Below are 20,102 nucleotides of genomic sequence, written 5' to 3'. Positions count from 1 at the left end.
GACAGAACACTGGCGTAGGAGTCAGGCAGCCTGGGTTCTAACTAGAAATGCTTGGGAAATTTTCAGTAAATGTTTTTGTTTGGTTTTTTTTGGTCAGAAAATGTCTATTCATTGAAACATATTGGCTTTGACAAAACTTTCTCAGGTCCAGGATGGACTTTCTGGTAGAAATCACAGAGAGAGACCCATTCCAGAATAGCCAACTGCCCAGTGGTCAGGGCACTCATCTGAGACATAGGAGAGGCAGATTTAATTCCCTGCTCTGAATTAAGCAGACTTGAACTGGGATCCTTCCACATGACAGGGACAGAGTCAATCTTGCTGACCCAGTGAATATTTAACTATTTATGTAAGTTAAAAGTTCCATCAAGAAAGATGGAGAAGAGAGCGAGAGACTAACTCTAAAAGCCTGAGAGATTAGGGCACTTGCCTGGGATTTGGATATCCCTGCTTTAAAGCAGGCAGAGCAGAAACTTGAACCTGGATACCCCATATTCCAGGATGAGCACTAATCACCACCCTAGGTGTTAGTGTGTCTCTCATTCTCATAAAAGTTTGTTCTGATGGAAAATGAAAACAAAGGTCAAAGCCTCAACATTTTTCTGAATGCTTGTTTTTCAGCCATTCCCAATTCCAGTACCATCTCTTCCACTGACTTGCTTACTTCCCCTCTCTGCCTCTGTTCCACCTTCCACTGTCTACCTTGTCTATTTAAACCAGTGGTGGGTAACCTGCGGCCCGTCAGGGTAATCCGCTGGTAGGCCGCGAGACAGATTGTTTACATTGACCGTCTGCAGGCACAGCTGCCTGCAGCTCCCAGTGGCTGCGGTTTACTGTTCTTGGCCAATGGGAGCTGCGGGAAGCAGCGCGGGCCGCAGGGACATGCTGGCTGCCACTTCCCAGAGCTCCCATTGGCCGGGAACAATGAACCACGGCCACTGGGAGCTGCGGGTGGCCATGCCTGTGGACGGTCAATATAAACAAGCTGTCTTGCAGCCCGCCAGTGGATTACCCTGATGGGTCACAGGTGGCCCGCAGGTTGTCCACCACTGATTTAGACTATAAGCTCTTCAGGGCCGGGACTGTCTCTTAATGTGTTTGAACCTAGCATGGCGGGGGCCCAATCTCAGTTGGGGACTCTAAGGAAAACAGTAAGAATTATAGGAATACTAATACTGGGCTAAGTCTCTTAAGGGAAAGGATGCCATAGATAGCCAGCTTAACATGACTTCCCAATAAACCTCTGAGATACTTTTCTAGCTATGTGATAAATTCATTGGTTCTCAATCTTCTTGAATTGGTTTGGATGCAAGTTTCTTAGGATCAACACAAACATAAAGAGCAGGATTGCCAGGTAGCATCCAAGCCATCCTGATCTCAAGTTACATCAGGTGATGATCTAGCCATGGCACCTGAGTTATACAAACCTAGATCCTCCCAATTCAAATCCACATCCTATCCAGTTAATGACCTATCTTACAACCAAGTCAAGGGAACTGCACAAGGGATTAATTTGGCCCACACGGTGTGTACCCCATATGATGTGCATGTTACCTGCTGTATGAGTACTGATGATTTTAACACCTAGTGTACTACAATTATACCTGGATATCCTTCTATAGCCTGAATAATGCTGCATGCAAAGAGCCTATCTTACTCTGCATTTTGATGAAGTGTTTGCTCAAGAGGATTAGTTAGCCCTAGAAAAGGAAAAAAAAAATCTGAAAACTTTTTTGTACTCAAGAGACTTGGAGAATCTGTTCAATTAGCACTGGGTCCAAAATCCATCCCAAAGATGTTCTATGAAGAACCACTATGGCTGACAGATAATTACAAAGGCAAAATGTGAGGGGTGAAACAGCAGCACACCCTGGATACGGATATGCATGGCATTCTTTTTTAGGTCAGTCATTTCTGCTTGTTGGCCCACCGGCTTCTGAAATGTGTTCATTCTTGCCTTTTTTTAAAAAAGTCTTTTGAATCGTTTCCACTCCCTTAGAAGTCACTTCCAATTTTCACTTTTCAAAAGTCTTAGAGGGTTTGGGGGGAGTATTCTCATGCCTCAGCCAGTGAGGAAAACCTAACCCAAAAATCTATCAAGATAAACTATCAAGTGATATAATCAATAAGAAGAGAATACAATTGCCACAATCCAACTGAAGCAAATGCTATAAATGTTTAAAATATTATACAACAACAATAGCAAAGAAAATATATAGTTTTAAGGCTTGTACCTTGAAAGAAACCAATAAGACTTCCAAAGCTTCCTGTGGAAATTCACAAGACAAGTATTTATTGTTTTCAAGATGAGTTGCCTGATACTTAACACCCAAACAGTTAAAATTTATGAAAACCAAAGTAAAGCATTGTTTATAGCAAGAAAGGCTTTGTAGCTTTCAAAGGGTTTTAATTGTTTATATATCCTCTCTTTAACAATTCAATTTATACAATTGGAATTTTTATCAGGATAAAAGTCAAGCTCTTTCGAAAATAAATGCTGAAATAACTTGGCGTTAAAATGCATTCTTAAAGCACAGACAGGCTAGACTGTACCTAGCCCCTATGTGGGTAAGCAAGACAGGGGAGGTCAGAAAGAACCTCTCTCCCTGACTCTTACACTTATATAAGCAAATAAGGGCGGACCACTGTTTTATTGTGTGCTCCTGAGCATGAGGACTGCTTCTGTGTAGCACTGTTACAAACAGCAGTCACCCTAAAACTGGAAAGGCATAGGCAAGGCCATGGCGGTATTCCCCTCCTTACCCTGGAAAGAAGCATATGCTGCAGCTTCTGTAGGAATTTCTGCAAGGGCACTCCCTAAGAATACCTGGAGGCATAGTGCACAACTAGGATACAATGCCTCTGTGAGATGCAAAGGCACACAGGCACTCTTTGCAAGGCTCTGTCTTAATGCCACAATTTAGCCCTAAAAATGTGCAAAAAAAGAGCCTGTTCCAACTTACTTTCAAGAGTATAACTATCTGTATTAACAGTGAACAGAATACCCAAATTATTTATTCAGACACATTTAGCCACAAGAGGACCCACCACTAGCTGGTTAACAGAATGCCTGTATTGTTCTTTGATAAGATCTCTGAACATTACAGTATGGCCATTTTATCTTACTACACCACAAGCCATCCCTTGATAATCACTAAAATTGGTGGTGCTTAATTTTTAATTGCTTGGGATTTTACGTATTTAAACTGGTGGTTGCCCAACATTTTTTGTTACGCATACTTGTCGTGAAACCATGCTTTGTTTAAGCCTCTCTCCAGATTTTATACCCTTTTACTCCACATAGCAAACTAGAAGTTTAGCCATTATCTTTTTTAATACATATTATTATTTTCTGGCAGCAAGGACATAGACATACAAAAAGCAAATTAAAGTAAAAATGTGGATAACAATACAAATGCATTGTTCCATTTGATCCTTCATTTTAGATGCAAAGAATTCTGAAGCTCACTTTCGTTGAACTAGTTTTGCCTGCAATTGGAGATATACACCTTTTGGCCTGATCCCAAAAATCTTTCTACTGACTTCATAGTAATAAGGTGATATGCTGCATGCTTAGTTTGCTCTGCTCCCATTTCTCGCCTTTAATCTGCGAACACTCAACTCTGGTTAGTGCGGACCGTCATTCTGGCCAAAGATGCATCTCTACTCATCCCTTGTCAGTTCTTTTTGCGTTGGCCAGAGAAGTCACTACAAAGCTATTACTAGTTATGTGTACTCATGGCATCTATATCTATCTAGGATCATTTTAGTACCACTACCCCCGGGATGAATGTAATGTTAGAACTTGAGCTAGCATTTGTGATTATGTTGCCATGCCAACTGATGGAGATTCTCTTTATAGTTCATGTAGCAGAGGCATGTTTTTGGAACAGAAGGGTCTTGAGTTCTATCTGTCACCACCACTCATGCTCCTCAAACAGCTTAGCTGAGAACTGTAATGTACAACACACGAAACATCTCTTATTAAGCCACGTACGCATTCCACTTATGGTTAACTTACCATGTCATTACGTTTTCAAGCCCTCTTTTCTTTACCTCAGGGAATGTCTATACTACCCGCCGGATCGGCAGGCACTGATCGATCCAGCAGGGGTCGATTTATCGTGTCTAGTCTAGATGCGATAAATCGACCCCCGAGCACTCTCCCATTGACTCCTATACTCCACCACCACGAGAGGCATAGGCAGAGTCAACAGGGGAGTAGCAGCAGTCGACTCACCATAGTGAAGACACCACAGTGAGTAGGTCTAAGTACCTCAACTAAGTTGCATAACTTAGATCAACCCCCCCCACCACCACCCTCGGTGTAGACCAGGCAGTAACCCATGAAGTATATGGAAGTCTATTACACCATCTTGCCAGCTTGTGATTTAGAAAAATATTACAATACTGTGATGGTGGAAACAAAATTATGGTAAATTATATACTTACTTCCAGGACAGTCCATTGTTCCACAACAATTGCATCATAGCCCTGTATAGTTTTACTGTCTTCCATGGAAAGATCTTCAAAGACAAACACTCCATCTGTCAAGCCCTGCATGGAATCTGCTAAAACAAGAGGTTTCAGTAAGCTGCATGGTAAGACACCTTACACACAGCAAGGCATTTTTCTTTGTTAATGATCAAAATCTGCTCTTTTCCCCCAGCATGTTAATAAAAAAGGACACAGGCGGAGACTCCCATACATTACAGTTCAGCTAAAGTGAATGAGACTAATTCATCTTGTAGTTTTAAAGAATACCCTTGATTCTGTAAGAGCAAGTTTCATGATCACTTATGTGTTCACGTGTTTATTTTCAACAACGTAACTACTTCAGTTTGAATATGCAAAATGAAATATGCCCACGTTAGGCCCCAAACCAATGGGACTGCTCACATGCTTAAAGTTATACACATACTTACACGCATATGGATGAAGACCATATGACATAATATTTACTGCCAAATTTTCACAGGCCTCATTATTTATGCTTACAATATTAACGAATATATCTACTTATCCACACAAGCCATGTAACCCCACTGTACTTGCAAGCGCAATTACCTAATCTACATGCACAAAGTAACTATTAGCATATGCAAATTAAGGATTGTGTGAGAACAAAGATGTGCTCACAACTATTGCACGAATTATGAAAGTATTTTGGTCACTAGGGCCAGTGTCCCCTACCCCTTTTCAATCATATATATAACTGCATGTTCAGCCTCTCTTTTGGTTTTCATAGATCATTACTAAGTAATTTTAGCAGCATGTTCTCCTAGGCCTTAGTCATGTACTCATAAGTAGACTCACTAACCAATTCCTTTCTTTAGTGTTTTGCAGTATGTGCTCCATTAAGGAGCTATTTTGTAAGATACACAATTGAGAAGCAATTGAGTTACTGTTCCTTGTAAGATAAATAATCTAAATTATGAAACAATCAACATCTATTTCAAAAACTATTACAAAAGATTACTCTGTATATGACAGAATGTACTGTGAATTATTTTTACATTTCTTAGTAAAACATGTTTTCAGCCAGCCTGCCTTAAAATAGCTCCTAAATAACTCATTTATTTTGGATGACTGATTATAAAGGACCTTGCGCATGTTCTCTCTCCCCGCAAAAAAATGACATTTTATAGCATAATTTCTTTTAATTTTTAATTAAATTATTTTCTGCACATGGCCATAATTTGTCATTTTGGAGTGGAACCAGATATGCCCAAACAATAGATCACACAGAGCTGATATGACAGTTAATGAAAATCACACACATCCAAAGAAAAGCAAACCTAGTGATGGATTCTCCATAGAAGAGTGACTCCAAGGGTACATTTTGTTCAGTAAACCTGTTATTAAAAGATTTTAGTAGTTGTCATATTTGCTATTGGAAATATTGCAGGTAAACCATACAAATTAGAGCTAGAAAAGATGTTTTCAGTCTGACCCAATGCCTATATTTATTGTCTAGTGCCTTGTCAAGGCTCCTATCATTTCCTTTAGTTGGGGTCTTGATTCATCTACATTTACCTGGAGGGAACAGAAACGATCCACACAGCATTTCTTTGACAATTACACTTACATGAATGTAGAGCTGACAACCCATTTGGACAAACTCACTGGCCTCTTTTAAAGGCCAATGATAAAACCATGCTGCTTTTTGCCCATGGCTCACAAAGGAGGTGATGTAGAGCCACACCATTCAATAGGAGAGCCAGGTGTCACAGTACCCCCCAGAACTCCCAGGCATGCAGGGAGCAAGCACACCCACTGCTGCGCCCCTGACATATCTGTTTGTCCATACCAGTCTGCTTTGCTCTGATCCCATCTCCTTCCCACACCCCCTTTGGAATGTCTTGAACACACTGGGTGCTCGAAAGATAGCACTGCTGCCTTCAAGGGAGAACACATCAAAAGCGTGCCCAGCTCAGGGGTGGGCAAACTTTTTGGCCTGAGGGCCACATCTGGTTGGGGAAATTGTATGCAGGGCCATGAATGAAGGGCTAGGGCTGGGACAGGGGGTTGGGGTGCGGGAGGGAGTGCAGAATGCAGGAGGGGGCTCTGGGCAGAGGGTTGGGGTGCAGGAGGGGGTGCAGAGTGCAGAAGGGGGCTCAGGGCAAGGTTGCAGGGAGGGGGCTCAGGGCAGAGGGTTGAGGTGCAGGACGGGTGCGGCAGGGAGCTCAGGGCAGGGGGTTGGGGTGCAGGAGGGGTGCGGCAGGGGGCTGGGGGCTCAGGGCAGAGGGTTGACGTGCAGGAGGTGTGCAGCAAGGAGCTCAGGGTAGGGGTGCAGGAGGGGTTATGGGTGTGGGCTCCAGCCCGGTGCTGCTTATCTGGAGCAGCTCCAGGGTGGCAGCAGTGCGCAGTGGGGCTCAGGCAGGCTGCCTGCCTGCCTGCCCTGGTCCCAAGCTGCGCTGCTCCCAGAAGCGGCCGGCACCACGTCCCTGCGGCCCCTGGGGCGGGGAGGAGGGGGCAGAAGGCTCAGTGCGCTGCCCTCACCTGCAGTACCTCCCCCAAAGCTCCCTCAGTTCCACATTCCTGGTCAATGGGAGCTGCAGGGGGTGATGCCTGCAGGCGAGAGCAGTGCGCGGAGCCCTCTGCCCTCCCCTCCCACAGGGAATGCAGGGATGTGGTGCTGACCGCTTCCGGGAGTGGTGGTCGGGGACTCCCTCCTAAGTGGGATGGAGTCAGCCATCTACTGTCCAGACTGGGAAATGTGAGAAGTGTGCTGCTTGCCTGGAGTTAGAATTCAGGATGTGACAGAGTGTCTACCGAGACTGATCAAGCCCTCGGATCGTTACTCCTTCCTAGTTCTCCATGTGGGCACCAATAATACTGCCAAGAATGACCTTGAGCAGGTCACTGCAGACTATGTGGCTCTGGGAAGAAGGATAAAGGAGTTTGAGGCGCAAGTTGTGTTATTGTCCATCCTCCCTATTGAAGGAAAAGGCCCAGGTAGGGGCCATCGAATTGTGGAAGTAAATGCATGGTTGCGCAGGTGGTTTCAGAGAGAAGGCTTTGGATTCTTTGACCATGGGATGTTATTCCAGGAAGGAGGATTGCTAACAAAGAGAGGGAAGAGCATCTTCGCAGGCTGGCTTGTTAACCTAGTGAGGAGGGCTTTAAACTAGGTTCGCCAGGAGATGGAGACCTAAACCCTGAGATAAGTGGGGAAATGGGATACCGGGAGGAAACACAAGGAGGTGGGTGCAACAGTGGAAGCCTCCTGATTCATACTGAGAAAGTAGGGCAATCAGCTAGTTATCTTAGGTGCCTGTACATGCATGCAAGAAGTCTGGGAAACAAACAGGAAGAATTGGAAGTCCTGGCACAGTCAAGGAACTATGATGTGATTGGAACAACAGAGGCTTGGTGGGGTAACTCACAGGACTGGAGCACTGTCATGGATGGGTATAAACTCTTCAGGAAGGACAAGCAGGGGAGAAAAGGTGGAGGAGTTGCACTGTATGTAAGAGAGCAGTATGATTGCTCAGAGCTCCAGTATGAAACTGGAGAAAAGCCTGTTGAGAGTCTTTAGGTTAAGTTTAAAGGCGAGAGCAACAGGGGTGATATCGTGGTTGGCATCTACTAGAGACCACCAGACCAGGAGGATGAGGTAGACGAGGCTTTCTTCAGACAATTAATTGAAGTTTCCAGCCACTGGTTCTCATGGGGGACTTCAATCATCCTGACATAGAATATCAGGGTTGGAAGGGACTTCAGGAGGTCATCTAGTCCAACCCCCTGCTCAAAGCAGGACCAATCCCCAATTTTTGCCCCAGATCCCTAAATGGCCCCCTCAAGGATTGAATTCACAACCCTGTGTTTAACAGGCCACGGCTCAAACCACTGAGCTATTCCTCCCCACATCTGCTGGGAGAGCAATACAAGAGTGTACAGACAATCCAGGAAGTTTTTGGAGTGTGTTGGGGACAACTTCCTGGTGCAAGTGCTGGAGGAACCAACCAGGGGCGGTGCTCCTCTTTACCAGCTGCTCACAAACAGGAAAGAATTGGTAGGGGAAGTAGAAATGGGTGGCAACCTGGACAGCAGTGACCATAAGATAGTCGAGTTCAGGATCCTGACAAAATGCAGAAAAGAGAGTGGCAGAATATGGACCTTGGACTTCAGGAAAGCAGAGTTTGATGGTCAGGATCCTCTGGGAGGCTAATATGAGGGGGAAAGGAGTCCAGGAGAGCTGGCTGTATTTTAAAGAAGCCTTATTGAGGGCACAGGAACAAACCATCCCGGTGTGCAGAAAGAATAGCAAATATGGCAGGTGACCAGCTTGGCTTAACAGAGAAATCTTTGGTGAGCTTAAACACAAAAAGGAAGCTTACAAGTGAAAACTTGGACAGATGACTAGGGAGGAGTATAAAAATATTGCTCGAGCATGCAGGTATGTACTATGAGCTCCATCTACTGAAGCTACTAAAGGTACGTCTACACTTTAAGCTGGAGTTGTAAATTCCAGCTTAAGGAGATATACCCATACTAGCTCTGATTGAGCTAGTGCACTAAAAATAGAGTGTGGCCAGAGTGGCATGGGCAGCAGGAGGGGCTAGACACCCCAAGCACATTCCCAGCATCTCGGACAGTTATTTACTTGGGTTGGCTAGGCCATCCTGCCGCTTGCACTGCACAGCTACACTCTATTTTTAGCACAATAGCTTTATCAGAGCTAGTGTGGGTATGTCTCTGTGAGCTGGAATTTATATCTTCAGCTCGACATTGTAGATATACCCTAAGTATATACCCTAATGTGCAAGTTCATGTGTGATGTGGGACATAACCATCATGTCTTAAGTCTAGAAAAATAGCCATCCAAAATTTTGCAGGCCACACAACAAGACTCTCTTTTACAATTCCTACAGTAGTCTGCAGTAGTTACACCATCTACCATGCCAGCAATTTAACTTCTCCCTAGTTCCTGTGTGTTTTACTCATCTTTCAATAATCTCTTCATTAGTGTGATTAATCTCTTGGAAGTCAGTGTATTACATTCACCCAGTTAGTTCTCAAATACTAAGTTAGCAAGCCCTGTGCTGCAATCAAACATTGGGCCATTTCCATTAGCAATGGTTCATTGGGCCACACAGCTAGTCATGCTATTAAAAGAAACCCTGTTTCGATTTTGTCTGGTTCCTGGTGTCATTTTCCTCTCCATCCTCCTAGCTCATGCAACTTCATTCTTTCTCAGAGTGAAGGCTCAGAATACAAAGGTTAAATCACCCTCCTTCACCAGCAAATGGTCAATTATCACTGCATTTTTTATTAAGGTAAAGATTCTCCCCCACTGTGCACAAAAAGCTATTTTCACTCGGCTGTATAAATATTTGATGCAGATCTGTTGGAAAAATGCTGCTGTAACGTTCTTGCTTGTGATTTAAACAAAGGGTATGGAAAAAGATTTCTTATTTTTTCATGACAACTATACTAGTGCGCAACAATTTCCCCACTGTTGTCTCTGAACTACTAAGCCACCTCATCTATGAAGCTAATCTTCATGTTGTTGTTGTTTTACTGAGTGAAACATACTGGCATAAACTCTACTTAGCATGTGATCTGTGTGTTAGCCTTTGGCTGAGCTCTCACTCTCTCTCTCTCACACACAAACACACACAGAAATTCAACATAAGTGACAAGAATCCCAGCCACATTAGCTAATTATATAGGGAAATAATAGGCCAAATGCATCCTGAGCCAACTCCACTAGTAATGATTATTGTCCAATGTAACCAGTAATGTCCCAAACATTTTGTTTTTCCAAGCAACTCTTCTATTTTGCTTTTGGTTTTTTTGAACATTGTAGATTTTTTAAAAAGTCTAAAAGTTGGAAATTCAGATGTAAGGTAACAAGCAAATGTAGGAAAACTAAGAATTTAGAGCAGTGGTTCTCAAACTAGGGCCGCCGCTAGTTCAGGGAAAGGCCCTGGCATGCCGGGCTGGTTTGTTTACCTGCCGCATCCGCAGGTTCAGCCAATCGCGGCTCCCACTGGCCCCGGTTTGCCGCTCCAGGCCAATGGGGGCTGCGGGAAGCAGTGCGGCCCAAGGGATGTGCTGGCCGTCCCTCCTGCAGCCCCCATTGGCCTGGAGCAGCAAACTGGGGCCAGTGGGAGCCACGATCGGCCGAACCTACGGACGCGGCAGGTAAACAAACCGGCCCGGCCCACCAGGGGCTTTCCCTGAACAAGCGGTGGCCCTAGTTTGAGAACCACTGATTTAGAGGACTATAAATCAACAAAAAACCTAAACAACATAAAATCTGGAAAAACTCAGCTAAGGTATCAAACACCAAGCTTAACTCTGACCCATTTGCCTTCATCTAGCCTCTTCTTACTGGTGGAAGAATTGCACTAGCTGTCGCATGAAAATATTTGTATATTATATATGAATCACAATAATATGGTCTTTTGTTCTCCAATGACATAACCTGCAGCTACACTTCCAACCTTCCTCAAGTACAGGAGGATTTCAAGCCCATCTTAGAAGGGCAGTTAGAATATGGAGGGCCCATAACTCATTAGCTCTGAATAAATATAGAAAATTTGACTTCTGACCTGTGTTTGGAATATGAGGTTTCTGACTAAGACTGGGAGAGTAAATGGGTAGAGTCAAGTGCTATCATCTCATGGAGAAGCAGGGACACCTAGATGTTTTATTTCAGAGTAGCAACTGTGTTAGTCTGTATCCGCAAAAAGAACAGGAGTACTTGTGGCACCTTAGAGACTAACAAATTTATTAGAGCATAAGCTTTCATGGGCTACCTTTACCATGAAGGTAGTGAAGGAGCAGGCTCCTAGCTGCTACTTAGTGGGTTTAGCCACAGTTTATACAGTGTTCTATGGCCCAGAATTGAAAGAGATTAAGGACAAAGGGCAGAATTAAGGACGGTGTTGGCACAATATTGACTATTTCTAAGCCTCGTGACATTTAGGTTGAGTCAACAACAATGCTCTAAATTCATTATTTCCACACTTTTTTCTTGATTTTCAAACTTTTTGCTTTCACAATAATAAAATTCTAATAATATTGTAAATTAATGGTCTGTTTACAACCTTTACTCTAGCTTAACTCTGGATCTGGCCATTTTTACACAGTTCGAAACTAACTGTACTATTCTGTTTGTTTAGAAAATAAAAAACATTTAAGACTCACCCTCTAATCTCTCTTCACCGCTGTGTGTAGGTATTTTCCAAGCATTCCTCAATATGGTATCTGAGTGCATGAACCTACCCCAGAGCAATATTATGTAAAAGCACTTTTAATGTATAAATAACATAACTTTTTATATGCTGTGTTTAACAGTACACTGATGAGAGGCCAGGAATAAATACTTGCATTAAAAAGCAGACATAATTGGGCATATCAGGCTCAGTGACTCATACTTTATAAATTTCAATTTTATATATACAAAATAAATGACCATTTGTTTCTAAGCAAGTTAACTAGCAATTACAGGATTTGCCAGGAAGCTCTGAGAAATCATTCCATCATGTGAACTTTGGACCTTCTCTTTGCTGCTATTTGCTGCAAAATGAAAAATTAGGACTGACTGTTAATTTCCCAAATGAATTTTAACAGGATAAATTCATTTTCTTGTATTTTATCATTGGCCAAGAGACTTTTGCCAGCAGCAAAAGAGGAAGAAAACCTTCTGGCAGCAGTCCTTGTCTCACTTTGCCACAAACCTTGTGCCCCTAAATCAGCGCTCTAGCCAGTGAGTTAATACTAAGGAATGGCTAAACAAACTCAGTGAAGTCAGTAGAATGTGAAGGCACTCAGCAGTCATAGGACCAGGCTCTTACTTCTCTAGTCTTGAGAGGACTACTAGCATATTCTTCCAAGAAAGTTAGTTTGTTGTCTATGACCTGAACATTTCTTTTTTGCCTTATATTTTCCCTCCGTTGGCCCGTCTTTTCCTTTCCATTCTTCCTGGGTCCAGAACACCCAAGTCAATATTGTACTTCTCTGTAACAGGGCTGAAGGCTTGACTTTAAGTAAAGCATTGTGGCCAAGTATGTTCTAAGTACTGGTTATGTAACCAAGAGAGCAGGGTTCAAATCCTGGCAATGATGCTTAATTTTCAGAACAAAACCACCCATTTATTTGATCTACTCTTCTCCCTACAACATCAAAAAAACAAATGAACCATCTCCATTTTCCAGCACATACTCCAGATTGGAGAAGGCAAAGTAAAAGAGAGATTATATGTACATTTTGTAATTTTGTGAAGTATTCAGGTGATGGGTGCTGCATAAGAACCTAGAAAGACTGATTAGATAATGCATAAACAGAATCAGTAGTGTCTTTGCAGTCACCTACACTCAGACCCAGAAGCAGTGTACAGCAGGCAGTTTATAGGAAATGCCTCCTTAGTTTATTTCAACTGCTTTAAAATGTTGAGATACTATTTCACGAGCTGCTGAGGGGGTGAAATCTACAAGTAATCTGCACGTATGGTATGTGATTCCAGAGTGTAGTTAAAAAAAAGACTATTCTTTGTTAAAACCTCGAAGATTAAAGATCAAAAACTGACTCATGTAAATAAGCTGAAGCTATCTATGTTTCCATACTTCTGTGAATGCAGAAGCATCTCTACAATGTACATAAAATATAATGCATGATCTCAGTTTTCCTCATTGAATCACCAAAGTATTTCCTGTACTTGGTATTTCCATCACTGAAATAAATTGATCAAAACCAAAATCTGCTTTCGTTATCCTAAAGACACCTATCAAATGTCTTCTCTTCAACTACAGTAAGCCCCTTAAAAGGAAAAAGAGTCACAGGGTAGTGCTTTCAGTAAATTCCATACCATTTACCATTCCAAGGCTGAAGATGGCATTCACCAGCAAGCCTCCTTTCCTGAAATGATCTGTCATATGCTCCAGCCAATTTGCTTCTAAGCTGTTGACAGTCTGCCCATTCCTGGAGATCTTCATAGGAATCATCACAGTATAGTACAGGCTGCATCTTTGCTGGGTCTTTGGCTTGTTGAAGATAGCAAATATTTCCACTGCTAAAAAAAAGTTTTTAAATAGTAATACTAGAATAAACGTATTGTGATACTATTATTGTTTCCTATTATAACTATCATAATCACATCCTTCCCCTTTTGTCTGCTTGTTTTTCTATAGTAACCCTTCAGAACTGGGTCATCTCCTTTACGTGTTTGTACAACGCCCAGCACAACAGGGTCCTAAATCCTGACTGGGGCCTTATCATAATATAAATATTTACTAGTTGTAATATGGAACTCCCTCTCAGAGGAACAGTCGACCAGCATAAATAAATAACATAGTAGAAACAAATGAGCATTACTAGTAGAATTTATCATCGTAGAATTAATATATTAGCAAATTCACCCAAATCGTATTCTTGTTTGCCTCTGTGTAAGCGCCACAAAGAAGATAGCTACTAACTGTGATATCAAGGACATAGCTCAAATCTGAGATCTTACTGCAAATTTAGGGCAAGTTACATTTCCAATGATGTGACCTTCCACTAAAGAAGCAAATAACTTATTTTGGTGTTATATGGGCTGCGCACAGAAATGGCAAGTGGGAGAGCCAAAATCAGGAATGTACAGTGGATCAAACAAATATTGAGGCCAAATGGGTTATTTAGTTGATTTACTACGTGTCTGAGAAGAGGCAAAGCAGTAAGAGATGAGCAGATGAATAGGGAGGAAAAGTGGAATTCTGAAGATCCTTAAAGATGAAGACATTAGCTAGATACCAATGTGTGTGATGTAGCTTCCAGCCCACCTGGGGAGAGATGAATTTAATCTCATCATTAGGTAAGTCTCTGTAGACAACAAAATCATCACAGACATCTGCAGTACTGGGGCTAAGTGGAAGTTAAAGAGATAATCAAAATTCCCAGGAAGGAAGAAACACTAACTTAACAGTAAAATTTCTACAATGAAAAATATTAATATATTGTTATTTTACATATTAGTGGCCCGATTAATGGCCCAGTGAAGTCAATGGTAAAGCTCCCATTGATTTCAAACACAGCAGGAATGGACCCCAATTGAACTGATATTTTTTTTAAAGGAAATAAAAATAATAAAAAATTCAGGCAGCCCATTAACTTGGAAGTATCTCATATTATATTGTAAAGGTAATGTCTTCTAATCCCAGGTGTTACTATGAGAGAGTCACTCTGACAGTTCTTTCTCGTGGAGGTCTCATCGTGGAACTAAAAGAACACAAAGCAAACAGGGACAATTTAGAGTAAGTCACTACTCAAAGTGAACGAAGATGGTGGAACTGAGTTCCATGAGATTATAATGCCAATGACTTAGCTAAAGCCTGGTTGAAGTAAGCATGGTGGGGAGCGAAAAGCGAATGAAGGCTTAATCAAGTCTAGAGAGTGTACCTCAGAGAAGAGCTCAAGACTCTCTCTCTATAAAGGAAGGCTGGGAAGCAACAGCTGATGAGTCCTGAAGGAAGGAGATGCAGAGAAGAGACATAACTCAAAATTAATACCAGCAAAGGGAATGTTAACTGGAATTCACTCACTATACACCACTTGTTTAGAAAGAACAAAGTGATGATAAGGTGACTCAAAAGGGTATACTACTCAAAAAAGCGTATGAACAGAGAACATAAATAAATCAGGAGAGATCTTAACTTTCTGGAGATAAACCAGGACATGATTATTAAAGGTAGAAATAAATGAAGAAGGTTTTTTGTGGATATGATAACTATAACACTTTTCAACTTGGAAATGAAGGGAAGTAGGGAGGTAGCTATTTTGATTTGGTTTGAGCTGTGCAGGTCTGATCCTACACACATTTGTGGTCAATTGGATTCTTTCATTGGCCTTAATAGGCATTAGACCAGGTCTTTGATGACAAGAGTGAAAATATAAATGTAGGCACAAACAATAGCAAGAAAAATCTGGCCTGGTCTGTAATCAGAACTAATTTGATACCAAAGAAGTCCTGTCTACACTTGAAAATAGACCATTGTTGACAATTGACTTTCAGCAAAGTGTAAAAAGATCAAAATCCTCTTCAGTACAGTTTCCGAAAGCATGGTATTTTCTGAAATGCTACTCAAAATATTTTATCCTGGTTACACATGCACTTAAAATCATTTCCAATCCAGGTTTGGAGGACTCCTTGATGAAAGCCATTATCAATAATGGTTCAATTATTGAGAGGTATACAAGCAGAAAGGACAAAGATTCTGAATTTCAAAAGAAATAAGAGAAGTGAGGAATGGAATTCAGTAAAGAAAAAAACAGAAAAGAGAAATGTTCAACCACTACTACTACTATTTGTGTAGTTAAGTTGGGGGTTGGCTCTTTACAGGTATAAAGATAAACATGTTGGCTCAAGAATGTAACAATAGATACAGATAATAAAGTCAGGAAAACAACTTCTACATAAGGGGGGGATTAGCTAGGTGACAAAACAAAGGCAAGTGGGGAAAGCACTTGGAAGAATTTCTTGTGAGAAACTACTGTATGCCTGTAAGTTGTATAGAACATTTGGCAATACATACACATGGGAATAGAAAAAGGTCAATGTGGATAAACAAAGACATGCAAAGAGTAATAAAAAATGAGAAAAAGGCATATGGGCTCGACAAAATATTAGGCAAAGACACAAATTGGCAAACGTAACAATGACATTGTAAAAGTGTAAGAATGAGAAACACAAAGGGTTCATTTATATTGCAGCTGGAGATGTAATTTCCAACTCAGGTAGACATACACATGCCAGCTTTGATTAAGCTAGAGCACTACAAGAGTAGTGTAGCTACAGTGGCAGCACACACTAGCTGCCTGAGTACAATCCCATCCAAGACCCTACATAAGTACTTGAGTGGATAGCCTATTCTGCTGCCCACGCTGCTGTGATTACCTTGCTGTTTTTAGCACACTAGCTCAATCAAAGCTAGTGCAGGCATGCCTACACAAGCTGGTAATTATACATCCAGCAACAGTGTAGATGTACCCTAAATTAAATAATGAAATGAAGACTGCACAAACTGTAACAAATACTACAACCATTTCCAAAAGATGAATTCAGGAGAAGAAAAATCCAAGAGAGAGCAGAGACTGTCTGGTGAAAGAAAAGGGAGACAACGCAAAAATTATGCAAGGATTCAGTGTTCACAAGGGAGGGTGTAGGATTGATGCCAAAGACTGAAATTCATTTTCCAGGGAAGGAAGTGCTGAAAGAACTCACTGTCACTCAAGAATAATAAAGAAATCAGCTATATGGTGGGGACAATATATTTGGAAAAATCCAGCTACAGGTGAGTTACTTCATAAAACTGTCTTCTCAGATCTCCATTTTTGGAAAATGGAAGCATTACCAACCTGTAAACTGGCTGAGAAGTACTCTCAAATCAGAAAGCACTCAGGAGAAAGAAGTTAAACAAAGGTCAGCAGAAACTGAAGATCTTGTCTAGTGAATCAGCAGCTGGGGTGAAATTTTGGGAGGTTTCAAGAAGGCCTTAAAATAAGTTCCACAACTAAAAGTTTCAGTACAATTGTCAGAAACCTGGGCACAGATGAGCTATCTCAGAGTCTGAAGATAGATGGAGTTAGGGAATGGAAACCGTTTGTGCCAGACAGACAAGTGGCACCCTTCAGGAAATCAGATTGGAACCGGTTTTTCCTCACTTTATGTATTCAATGTCCTGGATAAACTTCATAATACATTGCACAGACTACAAGAATGGGACAATGCAGTAAGAGGCTCATACAATTCAGTGTAGAAAAATGTAAAGCTAAGCAGAATATAAAACATAGGAAGTGAGTATTCTCAAAAGTACTCTTATGTAAGAAAGAGATAGTAACTTGTCTGGATGAACTGAATGTACCCGTTATTTAGAAGCAGTTGTAAATGCAAATACAATGCTGAGATGTGTTAGGCTCTAATACAAACCTCGATAAACTATTCTAATAAAAGACAAATGCAACCACTTTGGGATATACTTTGGATAAATCTGGCAGCTTTACTGTCCCACAAACAATGAAGAAAGTACAGTAAAAGGTGGCCAGTTTGATTCAGCCCCCCGCCCCCAACCTAGTTATGTAAAAATACAAAAAAATCAGGCCAATATTCTATGGAGGAGGCTAAGAAGTCACTCTCACAGTGAGATACAGAATCCTAAGAGGAATAGAACAGTTTGGATGAGCTTATGTAAAATATAAGGCATGGGAATAAATTACAACCAAGGAGATGATGGTTCTGAAAATAATTTGGGTGGAATTTCATTATATAAAGTAATAATTAATACCAAATGGACAACTAAGCAAAGCAGTAGTGTAAAAAGTGTTTAATAAGAAGCTAGACAAGATAGGGAAAAATATTGTAAGGTCTAATCATTAATCATGAGATTTAATTCAGAATAATTTGGGAAAAGGTAAGAGTACACATTTCCCTCCCCCAATGACAGTGTGTGTTTCTAAATGGTTCTAACCTGTATCTTATTTGTAATTGCAGGTGAAGCTACTGAGTACCCTATATAGAAGTAAACAGATAAAATAGGGAGTCCAGTGGCATCTCCCTGCCAAGATATTTTTTTTAAGTGGTGAAAAATGGTCCATTTAAAGTATAGTGTGCAACTAGAGGACAACAAAACAGACACAGGAAAATAGTTTATGATGAACCTCCCTCCACTAACAAATACATAAGAATAAGAAGATGAAAATGATCAAGTGTAATGAATTTATGAGAATGAACATTTACCATGAATAATTATCCCTTCCCACTTACTGCTATCTGACCCTGTCCTAACTGGAGATCTGCAACTACCATCTCCACCTGTCTGAGAATCTAGATCCTCTGTGTTCTCAGAACTCTTGGGCTGGTTTATTTGCTGCTATTTGTTCACCTACAGTGGTGTTGACACACACTGAAAGGGTTTGAGGACTGTCCCATTTGTGACTCAGAACTGTAAAGCCTACTCGGGCACATCATCATCTTTTCAGATGGGCAAGTAGCAGATGGAAATCAACCAAGCTCAGGAGCTCTGAGGACTTCAATACCACAAGCAGGGAGCAGTAGCAAACAAATCCAGTTGAACAACAAGCATATGAACTTTCCACATGAGAAAGAGGCAAAAATAAGTTAAAGAGGGAAGCCCAAATCTGAGATGACAACTGCCCCCTGCAAACAACAACCCCACTAAAATAGCACAGAAGGATAAACCTAACTGGTCAGAATGGAGTTGCACCTGGTCTTCTATTGCTCCTATGAATGCCTAAATACTTATGATTAAATGATCATGAAGCGTGCAGTCAAGTTGAAAAGTGGGTTAAAAGGTTTTATTATTCAGTGAGCATCTTTTCCCTGTTGCAATGCTACATTCTCTTTTCCAAGATGCTGTGAACATAACAAAGGCAGTTTAAAACTTGCTTGTTCATATCAAAGGTCACTATAGTACTTACTTCCAGTAAGTGGTTCTGCACACAATGCTGATGTGTCGCTTTGTGCTACCCCTTCTTGATTGTCTGTTGCGTCTCTGAGTCTTGGTGAAACACTTGGGCTCTCTCCTTGAAACTGCTCTCCATTCTCCCCTGCAGAGTTTAAGCTCAGATGCTCAGTAACTGGTTCTTCCCCTCTTACATCCCCACTGGGCTCTACACTCTGGTCAACATTTTCCTCACTTGGGGCTGGTGCACTGCATCCATTAGCATCATCTGCTCTCTTGCTATCCAATGAAGCGTGATTCTCTGAATAGTTTGATGCATTTTTGACATCTTCTGGTTGTGCAGAGTTGTTACTGGTGGGTGCCACAGTGGTGCTGACCTGGAAGTTCACCTGGGAACTGTACTGAGGTATAATTCCAATAAACTTCAAGCCTTGACTTGCTGCATCTTGAATCTACAAATCAAAGGAGATTATGTTTTAATTTGCATGTTGTCTTATAGGACTAGACATATTCTGAAAATAAGACACTTAAAGGGAACTAGCACATAATTTTACTATTTCATCTGCTACTATAGGAAATTCTCATAATTAGCTTTACATAAAATGTTAAATACTAGAGAAACAGAATGACAAGTTCCTTCAATTGTCTGTGAAATGTGAAAATCAAAAAAGAAAGAGAAAGGCCTATGCAATGACATGCATTGGATTTCTTCATTGGGGTATGAATATCTGTGTTTGAAAGGCTTTATTTATGACACATTAACAGATGCAGCTTTATAGTGCCAGCTTAAAGACATTTGGAGTTGAACAACACCGCATATTCTGCTGCATAACAGAATGTTGTTACTGTTAACTCTGTTTACTCGATGGATATGCAAGCGAAAGTCCCACAAATTCCCTGGGTTACATATACATCTTTGTTAGCCCCTTATTTTAAATTGAGGAACAAATGACGAATTTTCACATAATGAGAGTACAAAGAACAAAGTTATTGTAGTACCTTTTAGTATTTGAACTAGTTCTAGAGATAGAGATACATTTGGAGTAAAAATGTCTGTGTGGCTAAACGAAGAAAAATAATGAATAATCAAATTTAAGATTTATTTATAAGTCACAGAATCATAGAAGATTAGGGTTGGAAGAGACCTCAGGAGGTCATCTAGTCCAACCCACTGCTCAAAGCAGGACCTACCCC

General features: G+C 41.2%; 1 protein-coding gene across 1 annotated transcript in view; it reads right to left on the bottom strand.

Moving 5' to 3' along the window:
- The window catches only part of RFTN1 (raftlin, lipid raft linker 1), an 89,006-nt gene that overhangs the window by 24,290 nt on the left and 44,614 nt on the right, over positions 1–20,102 (bottom strand). The window contains exons 5-7 of the mRNA XM_043507128.1: positions 18,925–19,360; positions 13,322–13,525; positions 4,453–4,568 (exon numbers count right to left, since the gene is read on the bottom strand). Of these exons, the coding sequence (XP_043363063.1) occupies positions 4,453–4,568; positions 13,322–13,525; positions 18,925–19,360 (756 nt within the window). The remainder of the gene's footprint in view (positions 1–4,452; positions 4,569–13,321; positions 13,526–18,924; positions 19,361–20,102) is intronic.

The sequence above is a fragment of the Dermochelys coriacea genome, chromosome 2, assembly GCF_009764565.3.
Source record: "Dermochelys coriacea isolate rDerCor1 chromosome 2, rDerCor1.pri.v4, whole genome shotgun sequence".
Classification (NCBI taxonomy): Eukaryota; Metazoa; Chordata; order Testudines; family Dermochelyidae; genus Dermochelys; species Dermochelys coriacea.
Note: the sequence above shows the minus strand (reverse complement) of the source record. Positions and strands in the feature narration are given on the sequence as shown.